The sequence below is a fragment of the Poecilia reticulata genome, linkage group LG5 (assembly GCF_000633615.1).
Source record: "Poecilia reticulata strain Guanapo linkage group LG5, Guppy_female_1.0+MT, whole genome shotgun sequence".
NCBI classification, from domain to species: Eukaryota; Metazoa; Chordata; class Actinopteri; order Cyprinodontiformes; family Poeciliidae; genus Poecilia; species Poecilia reticulata.
This window is the reverse complement of record NC_024335.1, coordinates 7,113,277-7,125,454: the sequence shown is the minus strand read 5'-3', so window position 1 is coordinate 7,125,454 and position 12,178 is coordinate 7,113,277. Positions and strand designations below refer to the sequence as shown.

The following is a 12,178-nucleotide window of genomic DNA, read 5'->3' as shown; positions in this document are numbered from 1 at the left end:
GTTTGATAAAGGAAAAGCCTCTCAGACTCTGAGCCCGATGGCACCAAACTATTTTTTATATAAGACAATTAATTTAATTTTACACAATTATCGCGGTAGAATCCATTTGTTTGTTAAATACTTAATGAAACATATTTACCGTGTTTGATGTTTGTTGTAAATGACGTATACTCACAAAGAACGAGGTAATTAGTCCAGGTTTGTCGTTTATTGAACGTTCAGAAACTACAGCGGCTGTAATGCGCCACAGTAAAGGTAAACAAAGGTAAAGCAACCTGAACAGGTGATCAACTCTAAACCACTCGCACCTTTTTACTTTCCGTCTCTCTCTGTCACACCCGTTGCCATGGCAACCTCCCGCCCTCCACAAGCCGACCAGAGATTACGTTAAAAACATAACATTTAGTCCGTTACGATATTAGGTTTTCAGGCTTGATATTTATTTTGCTATCATTAATAAGCCTCTCACGAACACAGTGGTGGTTGATTAGTTAATTTTAAACTCCTGCTCTGCTGGTTATTTTGGTAATGGAACCGAAACGCACAGAATTGCGCAACACCTTGTAGAAACAATAATCACTGAGATTATTATTGTTGTTGGATTGTTTATTTGAACACGTTTTGTTGATTTTTGTTGTTGTTCTTTAATAAAATTATTAACGTTTTGATAAGGAGTCGGAGGAGGACGTGCTGCTCTCAGCCTCCTGGCGGCGTTCAGTTTGTCACCTAATGTCGAGATCGACTCAAAACCTTCCGCGATCGACGTKTTGCAGCCCTGCTCTARTAAAGCAYGAACWGTTCAGAGACCATATGAAATGGGAAAAAAGTTATTTATTAACTGATTAAGTCTGTTTTAGATTGTTCTTGAAAAACTAATCAGTCACGGCTAATTACTGATTTTTTACCGCAGACAGCCGCTCCCTTCTCTTACAGGTACTGTGTACCCCCGCTAAATCTTTTAGGGGTATGCAGTACCCTGCCGTACCCCCTTACTTTCACCCGTGGTTATAACCTACTATACAAGGTCAGAGTTTGTAAAATCTTTAAACAAATGGAAATATTTGTCATCTCGTAATTTTAGCAATTATGAGTCTTTTTTTTTAGCCTCGTTCTACAAAAGACTGTTACTTAGAGCAAATTATTGGATAGTGTAGTAATTTAAATTTCTCCCTTGTTGAATGGTCATATCTAAAGTGTCCAAAATGAGGAGAAAATGAGAAGCCGTTTTATCTGCATATTAATGGACCGGTTTCATTACTTTAGTAATTAATGACTGGCTCCACTGAGGGAGAGATTTTGGTTGGATTAGCAAATGAAAAGGCAGCCAATAACTCAAAGACTGGCTCAGATTGGGTGCGATAGAGCTCACTCATTATTAAGCCTTTTGGAATTGCATGGACCGTATGCATATTTATCATTTTTAATTATCTCTGTACACCTGTGTACATTTTACWAGTTTTGCTGATTGTAAACTGTGTTCCTAATGAGGCGGCTAATGCCCCATTGTCTGTTATTATGTAATATATATTATCTGGCCTCAGAAATGTTCTTGTGTGTTCYTCTGACACATGGCTGAAATAATTTAATGCATACAAGCCATAAACAATTACCTAACATTAACTGTGTTTTTTCTGATATTAGATACTCTGATTATTAAGCAAAACTCTGAAAATCTGTTTAGATAAGAATATTGTCATTCTCTTAATTTTGTGAATTCAGACTCAATTTTTTTAAGTAAAATCATCTTTGAGTTTTTAATCTTCCCAAATTTGAATGTCTCATCATCCGTCTACAGACTGAAATTACGCTGAACTCTGGCCTGCACCTCATCACGACTGTGCGATTGTTTTCGCCGGTAATGAGATACAGTGATCTGAGATAATAATGTCACCTGTGATGTGCTTTCTAAAATGCACACGCAAGCAGGTGTCGTCYCATCATGTTTATTTCCAAGCCTCTGTCTCCGTCCTTTTTTTAATTTTCTTTYTTTTBTCTACTTCTGGGAAAAAGAATAGGAAGCAAAGAACTCTGCCTGTTTGCAGGCACAGCAGCTGAATCCATGTGTTCCCTTTTTATTAARGGTTTCTTCTTTCCTTTTCTTTTTTTTTTCATCGGGTTGTTTTTCTACAAGTACGGGAGCATCAGGTGCTGAATGCACAGAACTCCAGTAATTGAAGTGAGAAAATCTGGATCAGAAAAGGTCTTGGTGTCGAAGGGAGCAGCAGGTTTTATATTTGACTGTGCTGAAAAAATTTTGGGCTAGCTGGTGGAGTTGCCAGTATTTWGTGTTTTGGTTGATGGAGAAATCCTGTAATATTGAGTCATCATAAAGTCTTTGCGATAAGTGTTTTCCACACTGAAATTTCATTTTCTCTCTTGGTGATATTTATTGGGGTTATTGGAATGTGATTACTATCTGTACAGTGTGAACTCGCCACCTGACTGCTTAGCAACACTTACGTCAAAGTTAAATGTAAATGTAGCACTTTGTTAGCAGCTCCCACTCTTGAAGTATGCTTAGAGAAGCCTGGAAAATCTACTGATTCAGTAAAAGCTGCTCTTCTTATTAAAATATCTCACCGCATCCTTGCCCTTTTCTGTTTTTCATTTGAAATTACTCTTGACATTTCCAATTCTTTCATGGTGACRAATCCAGACGTAGTAATTCAGTGTTTGGAATGAACAAGCAGCGACTTGGCTTTTCTCTCTGGGATTTTATTTCCAATTTTGTTTAGAGRTTATGTCRGTGTTGAAATGTTTTAGGTGTTTATTTCAATAAATCACAAATATAGAATAAACAATTAGAAGCGTTGCTCCTGGTTGCAGCAACACAGTGGATTGCCTATCGTCGTGTCTAAAATAACAAAAATATGTGGAATAAAATGCAGTTAAATAACAATAAATGGTTTTATTAATATTTTAGTGTSACTTAGGTTTTTTGTCATAATAATTCTTACTTTAGAAATATGTAGACTGTTTGATAAACCATGTAATCAAAATCTAAAACAGTTTCCTGTGTCCTTGCGGTTGTCAAAAATATAGCTTTGTGTGTAAGAAAAAGAAAACATTTTCAGCAATCAAAAAAGAATAAGTGGGGCTAAATTGACCAACTTTGTTTGACTTTTGGTAGGARCTTCTTTTAACTTTTTGTTTCAATCAAACTATAAAAAAGCCAAAGCCTCAGAAGACGTCTGAAAAACAGACTCAGGGAGAATTGCAATAAAAGGGTTCACTGGGGGCTGAAAGTACAGCAGTAGGTGGTACTATTGAAGCTTTATGGAGTGCTCTAATTTRCCAAACTACTCGCACTGACKTTTCCACATGAAAAAATTAACTCTAAAAGGTAGCTGTTGAGTGAAGCACTTTTGCCCTCAGTTATTATTGCCCATCATTCCTACAGTTCTTGGTTTTTCTTTTTACAATTGCAGTCAGATGTTTACATTCAGTCATATTTGGTGTCAATGTCATTTGGGCTTACAGTGATTTAGTTGAGATGCTTTTGTCCCCAGGTGGATTGATTATACAACATAAAACTACATTGACGATGAAAAAGAATTAGATACATGTTTGAAGGTTTCGGGTTCGGATAAGARTCCTTTTCTTGGTCAGTTGAATTATAAACCTGAGTTCGCTGTGGATGRTGATGCTGGCGTTCTCAAGTTTATGAGAAACTTGAACCTCTGTGGTTCCTGGATTGTTCCTAAACCCCCTGATGGTGGCAGTTTGAGTCTCCTTCCTCATTCAACTTTTATGCTAYTGTAATTTGGAACAAACTTCCAACACGCAGACATGCTAWAAGTTGTCTTCACTTCAGCTTGTATGTCCAAACCTAACAAGGCCACTAATTATTATTTCACTGCTCATTTCCACAGACCAGTCACTCTCTAATGTTGGCTACCACGTACTTGGCCTCTGTTTATAYACGCAGTCATTTCATCCAAGGCTTAATAAGGTTGCCTCTGCTTTCATTTCCTCTTTCAGAGCGCCGAGGGCTACAATATGAGCATCCCAATGCCTGGCCACCCAGTGAATTTCTCTCAGGCTACGCTTTCCCAGGCCCAGAAAGATGTGGTGCAGCTAGAGAAGCTCATTTCAGAACAYGATGTGGTGTTTTTGCTCATGGACACAAGGGAGAGCCGCTGGCTGCCCACTGTGATAGCTGCCAGCAAGAGAAAGGTAAGAAAGGAACAGTACAGCATGTGAAATGAACTCACACCAGTGACTTCGGGTTGAAGTTCARGAGCAATTAAAGTTCAGTTTTATTTTACATACGCACAATGACTGACATAATGACGCGCAACGTCAAAGTGGACACCTGCAGTGGAGCACACTGAGCAAATTATCATAATGCTTTGTGAGGCTTTTTGRCCACTTTTAACTCATTAGTGCRTATTGTACATTTGATGGGCGGCTCTCTTCCACCACCATTGTCACAGGAAACAGCTGTTTACGGCACAAAGGTCTGACGAAGGGTTTTCCATATTAGACAGTATAGAAAGCCTTTCACTATAAGAATTTACACTGGCTTTATGTCAGCAATGGCTCTTAARATGTAAAACACCACTTGTTGTGAACATGTTATGAAAATTACATGTGAAAGTCTATGTGAATTACCTTGGATTGACAATAAACCTATTCTAATTTGCGCGAAATGCAATGTTGTAATTTCCTGTTTTGGTTGCAGCATTTCTAGAATTATGTTACGCAGCAACTAATCAGGGTTTRTGACCATTACTTGCAGTATATAGATAGAGATCTTAGAAGAACAAAGGAAATCGTTGCTGTGACAGTCATTATTCTGCTTTTACTTAACACTGAAGTGCGACTCTTACTATTTATTTTCCTTATATTTTTCTATTATAAATCAGTTATTTTGAGCATAAAGCCAGGAACTTGTGTTGCTCCTCCTATTTTGCTGCACAGTGAAGTGTTTACTTTGCTGATTAGTTTTTTTAATGGATGGCTCAGCTCAGCAGTCACTGGGTCTTTTGTGAGATGAGGCTGCTTTTTTTAAAATCAGCTCTTGTTATTAGAGATGGTGCACATTATGAAGCATTGCTTATGTTAACTAAGTTAACTAATATGCTACTTTCCTGTGGTGTTGGTGTTTTAGATGACACTAAAAACCAGATCATTGTAGACAAAATTGGAGAGCAGAGACACAGAAAGCATTTATACAATGATAAATTCATGAAGTTAACAGACTGAGAGAAGTAAACTAATGAGGTGAAAAGAGTCCTGAGTCACTGATTCCATGCACACCACCATACTTTTATTAATTTTGGTATTATTTGGAAGTAAGCAAAGTTGTAGAGTTGACAGAGCTGTATCTTTTTACACAATTGATCTTTTTTTCTTTCTTTTTTCTTACTGCGTAGCTTCGGCCAAGACATTATGAACTGTCATAACACAGGAGTGAAAACAGAAGGACATTTAAAATGTGAAGGCTGCAGATTGGTGGGCAGTCACAGTAGAAATAAAGAATGTCCTCTGTCAGCTGCATTGCTCTGATGAATMAAGGATCTGATTTTCGTCACGCACCACAGGTGCAGTAACCTGCAATTTCTGCAGGTTACTGCAGAAATTGGAAATTTTTCCTAATATTGAATAAATATCTTAGAAACAGTATCTCAAAATGGTACAAWAGCAAAGACCATGTCATTCATTGCTTTATGTTGACTCTGTTTGGCTGCCCTTATCACTCCTCCTAGGAATCATCTGTTGGTGATCTACCAAGTCATCAGATGTTTTTTGTTTTTTTTATTATGCCTGTACAGAACTTGATTGTGCTTGTTTGTCCTCGGAACATTCAACCAAGTACATGCATCTTCAAATCAAATGAGGCACTGAATTTTCACACAGGCCAGAAATTGGATGTCATCAATAACTTTTTTTTTTTTTTACCAACTTGGACAATATATAAATCAAAGAAAATGTAACACCACAACTAATCCTTTTTTCAAATGCTTCCCTGACATTCACAAGGTTTTCAATAAATAAGAAACAAGCTTCTTTTAATCTATTTTTTCAAATTTTAATGCACAATATTTGTGTAAAATGTTCTTGTATTCAATGAAAAAAAGACATCTTAATAACCATGTCATCATCTTTCTCTCCTCAGCTCGTGGTGAATGCTGCTTTAGGCTTCGACACGTTCGTTGTAATGCGACATGGTCTAAAGAAACCTCCCATCAGTCAAAGTGTTTCCACGGCTACAGACTCCTCTACTTCCTGTTCCTCTGCTTCCTCATCATCTTCCACTCCGGCCGGAGCTGCGCCCGGTGTCCCAGGATCCTCTCTGTTCTCCAACATCCCAGGGCACAAGTTGGGCTGCTACTTCTGCAATGATGTTGTCGCTCCAGGAGACGTGAGAAAAGCTCTTAACATCCATACAACCACCTCATAAAACACACATTCTGCAGCAGTGCACATTGTGTCTTGGAAAACTGGTCACACCTCTTGAATCTTTTCACATGTTGTCATGTAATAACCACAAACTTCAATGTATTTAGTTAGAGTTTTATGCGATAGACCAACACAACCAAAATGGCATATAGGCCAAACAGTATTGCTGATATTGTTTGGTCTACATGCTTCATCCTGAATATGCAAACACCATCACTGCAGCATGAACTGGCGGTGGTTTTCTTGGACCACCACCAGGAGAGGTGGTCAGGTTTTATAGGAAGATGACATAATTCCAGGGAAAATCCAGAAAAAAGCCTTTTAGAAGCTGCATAAAGCTTAAAACTTGGATGGAGGTTCGTCTTCCAGCAGGACATTAACCCTAAACAAACAACCAGAGCTCTGGTGAAATGATTTAGATCAAAGTGTATTTATGCGTTATAAGTAACACAATTGCAATCGTTCTGATAACTCTGTATTCCAGCAGCAACATACTTAGGAGAATTATTTAGAATTATTTAGTCTTACAACTCTCTATTATAAATCTGCTGGGGACAGAAAAGACAGATTGAATATTTTTAAACCAAACTGATCCAGTCCAATAACTAGTTTCAGTGCGGATTATTTTTTGCAGTTTCTACATAAGAGTTTCTTTTTGCCCATCTAATTGTTTCCGCTTGCTTTAAAGAAAAATCACACATTTATTCCTAACATTTTGGCATAATGTGGACCTAACTCAGCCTATACACTTCAGAAAAATCTTACTTTTTCCATCCCCCACATCCTGCTTTTGTCCTCTGACAGCCTTTGTTTTCACCCTTTTGTCTTTTTTTTTACCCTCCCTCATTACCTTTTAATGTGAGTATTGTTTGAGCTGCGTTCATCAGCTATGAAAGGCCAAAGCCATTTTCTATAAACCTGCTTTATTCTGCCTCGACTTCTACAAATACCACCCCCAGTCACAGATTATAGTAATATTATCATCAGAATTAGAGCCAACGGGCTGCTTTCACTGAAATTTACATGTAGAAKAGTTTCAGTTTGGGGGAATGAATAGGGAAAAATGTCAATAATGTATTGCTGATACAAGTCGCTTTGTTTTGTAGACTTCTGGCTGTTGTTACAAATATCTCATTACAGTGACACCGATCAGCCTTCATAAGGAAATGAGACAAGCCTCTGGACTCTAACAAGTTTTCCTTTCCATCTGTTGCTGATCAACAGCATTTATAGYACAATTACTATTTGATAAAGTGCAATTTTTGCAGACACTAATGGCTCATCTTTCCGTCTATTGACTGGATAGATGGCCCTGCAGTCAATGAGAGGGACAAGCTAATGGTGCCGTTTATAAAAACATGGTTGCATCAATAAAAGCCTACTGAGATGGAAGTGCAACAGCGCCTGCCAATGCGTCTCAACAGCTTGTGATCATGAATTTGCCCTCAGTACTTTCAGACATCAGCGTCATGCAAAGRAGATTTTCTTCTACTTAAAAGCCATTTGCGCTGGTGCTGTTATTCTTTACTTTCACTGAATGTGTCAGGCTTTATTTAAAATGATTGAGTTAGTGTTTTCCGTCCTCTGTTTTTTGTGAATAGTCGACCAGGGATCGGACCTTGGATCAGCAGTGCACCGTCAGCAGACCAGGCCTTGCCATGATCGCTGGAGCTTTGGCTGTGGAGCTGATGGTGTCCATCCTACAGCACAGTGAAGGGTACGTGTCCCCAACATTATCCTAAGTGACTTGGTCACTTGATTCTCTAATGTAAATATTTTTGTTAAAAAATGACCTTAGTATCAGCCGGTGCACAAAACAGATGATCAGTAAATTCTAGAATTTAAATTATTGCAAGATTATCTCCATTTAGTTAATCATGCATATGACCTTATATGTGTTTTCTGAACTAAAAAACAACAACATATCAAATCATAATAGTGTTGGTTTATGGGTAGAAAAAAATGGTTAATTCAGTTAAAGCGCTTTACACTATGCCACATTCACTTAGTTGCACTTTATAATGTGCACACAATTACACACTGATACACAGATTGGTATGTGACTTGGSATTAAGTCTTTTTCTTAGGGGCAGATCAACAAGTGACAGGGAGAAACTAAACTCCAGTCCAAAATCTTCTGATTGCAAAACGTCAACTCTCCCCACTGAGCTGCAGTCGCCCCATGGCAGTGCTCATTTTTAATGCTTTGATTAAACAAAAAAATTCTCAGAATTTGACTTGCTGTTCGTGGTTAGAGCCAATCAGCTTTGTGTGTTTCAGGTTCTCGTGCCCTCGTTTGCATAAATCAGAAATAAATCTGTTGCGGTTCAGATTTATACTTCAAAGAAGAATAAACATCGGCTCATAATGTTCATCAGGTTRCATTTATTTTTGAGTTATTTGATTTTGTTTAAGGCTTTGTGTAAATATCTCTCAATATACTTATGGTTTTTATCTTATATCAAAGTCTGCCCTGCTGTAAACATAAATACAGTGATGGAGCRAAACAGTTTATGCTGCAGCTTTATGATACAGAAAATCTACAGCATCCAAAGCTTCTCCTCAGGAAGCCATTAAACCTGCTTTGTAGTGCAGATCCCTGATGTCCTGATATTCTGTCATCAAGCAGCCAATCACCCTCTCACTGAGCTGTCCTTTGGGAAGCTCCCAGATGGCTACTCTTGTTTTTATTCATGAAGCAAATCAATAATTTCACTTGAGGGTTTTCATCCCATTCTTCCCATTTGAGGGATGCATTTTTCTTCAAATAGTKCWMMWWSTTCTCACTAAACACCATGATAAAGAGAAATAAGAATCCATACTTTTGCTTCTAATATCCTTTACATCTGAATGTGAAGTGAATGAYGCACTTTTGAAGGAATTGTACAGATTACTGCCTGAGGAAGCAGCCCTTAGCACCAGCAGCTGTTTGATTTTGAAGTGAACTTTGATGACGTTGTCTTATTGATGGAGGAGCGCTTCAGCTGATGTTTTACTGTGCTGCAGGCATTTGTGTCACTACTGTTTTAGATTTTTTTCCCCCCCTTTTGACACCAAGGTTCAGTGAACTCTTAAGTTCTCTTTAAGATCTGTGGTTGCTCGATATTTTCTGGACCTAGTTCATCCTTTTTGCACAACGTTGAAGKAGATGTTTTCCTGCCTATCGAGTGTGTAGTCATGTGCACCGGTGTGTCTCTATAAAAGAATAGAGTTGTGCAAGTGTGTGTTTGTACTAAAGAGGCCACTTGCCGGGCCTGATGGGATGGCTATTTTATCTTGGAGTGTTTTGAAATACAGTATGCTGTTACGCAGCTGTTCTTTCCTTCTAGAATGAAAAGCTTCCAGAGCAAAGACCAGAATGAGTTTTCTTGTGCTGCCTTTGCTGTTAGGGGTATCTTGCTTCAGTCTTTCCAATAAGATCTACTTCTTTTAAGTTGGCACTCAATGCATGTTCTTTTTGTTGCGTTTTAACCCGCTCAWATTGTGCTTTTATCCCCAGAAGTCCMCAATAGCGCATATTTATTTCTCAGTTCCGAGACGCACATAATTGGCACTTAGGTATTCAAGCAGTTTGACAGACACTGACTTTGTAAAACCACTGTCAACTCAGTGTGAAATGTGAAATGTTGATAATTGTTGTTCGCATGAAGAAAAGTTTTTTTCAAACTGGTTAGGTTTACTCGTAGTCATGGAGCTCATACAAAAGCTCAAGTGTTCCTTCTGTCTGCATTTGAGATCTGAAAGCACAAATAAGCTCAGTGTCTTTTTGTACTCATGCCAAGTTTGAATTATGTGTTGCTTTCTATTTGGAAWACATCTCAGAAGTGCAAAAAGCTACCATGGAAAAGCATGTTGGGCTGAAAGAGGAACACCCATATAGTTAAAACCAGATGTTTACATACATTGACTGAAAAGGAACATAACCTTACTTTCAGAGTTTTTTTCCTGCATTTTTCAAAGTTTACTTACAGTTTAGATAGTAGATTTTCCTTTTAGTCCACACAATGCTCTTCTTTATGATCCCTTCTATTTTGTGAAGTACACCAGTCCCTATCAAAGCAAAAAAAAAAACACAAAAAAAAACAACAACAACAAAAAACCCCACAAAATTAACTTGCCATCCCATACTTCACAGCTTCTTCTCTGTGGGTGTGGCTTGGTTCTTCTCCAATCAACCYGGCCAGATTTGTATATATCTGGAGATACTGAGTGGTTTTCAGAACCCCCTTTGGGGTGGTACAAGCCAAACTCTGGGTATTGCTCACAAGTCGAACTGATTGTCAGCAGATAGCATTGTTGATTTACTTCAACAGCAGCATCTCAACCACCACTTTAGATCTGCAACTAGACCATAAGTGTTGGTTTTTATCAGTTGTGGAARGATGCATACATAATCAACTGGACACGGAACGCATTCACGACACGCAGACGCTTCCCCATTTTCTCCACGTTGTTCCTGCCTACGTTCACTCCCACTTAGTGAGGAACACAACGCCAATGGAAACACACCCACCTGATATTAACCGGCTAGAGACTTGACAATGAAGAAGGGGCTCTGAGATGATGTCCTTAGGCTTGTAAGCTTCAAGCACTTCAAGTTTACTTTCATCAAAATATAAGAACATGTCTCTGAAAAAGTATCTCTTTTTACTGCAGGGCATTTCAAAACGGTAATCAAGCTTTCTTTATATGTTGCTTTTTGAGTAAAAGCTTCTTCCTTGCTGAGTGGGCTTCCAGTGYGGGTTTTTTGTCACTTTGCAGACTGACACTCTTTTAAAGGCTTCTGACAGCATCTTGACAATCTGTTTTGCTTTTGTTCTGGATTTTGATTTGCACATCTTGAAATTGCACCTAAAGATCAACCAGACTTGTGGAGGTTCACAGTTCTCTTGATTTTTCGCTGATTTCTCATGTCACACAAGGAAGCTGTGTGTTTGTGGTGTTGTCTTAAGATACAGCCATGAGTGGGCCTCCATTTAATTAAAATTYTGTGAATTAACCAATCAAATGCTTAATGGCGTCATCATCTGAGACTTACCAAATTTTWAAAAAGTTAACTTAGCGTATGTGAATTTCTGATTTTGATTAAAATAAATAAAACCTGGCATTTAGCAAAAATTTGTTAGTCCTATTTTATGTTGACAGTGATATTTTTATACACTCTATGTAAAMATTTATCCTTGTTAAATGGCGTTTTAACTAAAACGGGTTTTAATGCGGGTTTTAATGTTTTTATCTTTTTTAACCTTTTTCTTTTTCTTTAAAAAAAATCTGTCTTTCTGTTTATTCACCGTCACATGCTGTTTTTATTTTAATTATGTAAAGCACTTTGAAATGCCTTGCTGCTGAAATGTGCTATACAAATAAAATTTGATTGATTGATTGATTGATTGATTTGGTTTCAATTGTGTGTGTGCAGTTTTTTTAATTCATGTTCTGATGGATTGTTCAAAATCTGATATTTCAGACAAAAACTAATATTTATATCCCTTTCTGATGGCTGGGAGCAGTAGGGGGCCCACTGCATTGCGACAAGGTCATTGGGGCAACATGATAAAAAAAACAAAAAAAACACAACAAACAGCAGTGATGGATTATATAGTGCACCCTGCTTGCAGCTTATAGCTCATCTTCATGGACGAYTGACACACAGAAGTTTGCTTTGCTTTTTCAAAAGTTCAATTTTATTTAGAGGTTTGTAAATATGAAAACAAAAATGTTTGGTCACTGGATATGACTTTCTTTGTAAAAAAAAAACAACAAAAAAACAAAA

The 12,178-nt window shown here is 37.8% G+C and overlaps 1 protein-coding gene across 4 annotated transcripts in view; it reads left to right on the top strand.

The window, feature by feature from the left end:
- atg7 (ATG7 autophagy related 7 homolog (S. cerevisiae)) overlaps positions 1-12,178 on the top strand; it is a 77,633-nt gene that overhangs the window by 17,948 nt on the left and 47,507 nt on the right. For all 4 annotated transcript variants that reach the window (XM_008408544.2, XM_017304973.1, XM_017304974.1 and 1 more), the window contains exons 13-15: positions 3,982-4,176; positions 6,122-6,367; positions 8,007-8,122. In XM_008408544.2, coding sequence (XP_008406766.1) covers positions 3,982-4,176; positions 6,122-6,367; positions 8,007-8,122 — 557 coding nt within the window. The remainder of the gene's footprint in view (positions 1-3,981; positions 4,177-6,121; positions 6,368-8,006; positions 8,123-12,178) is intronic.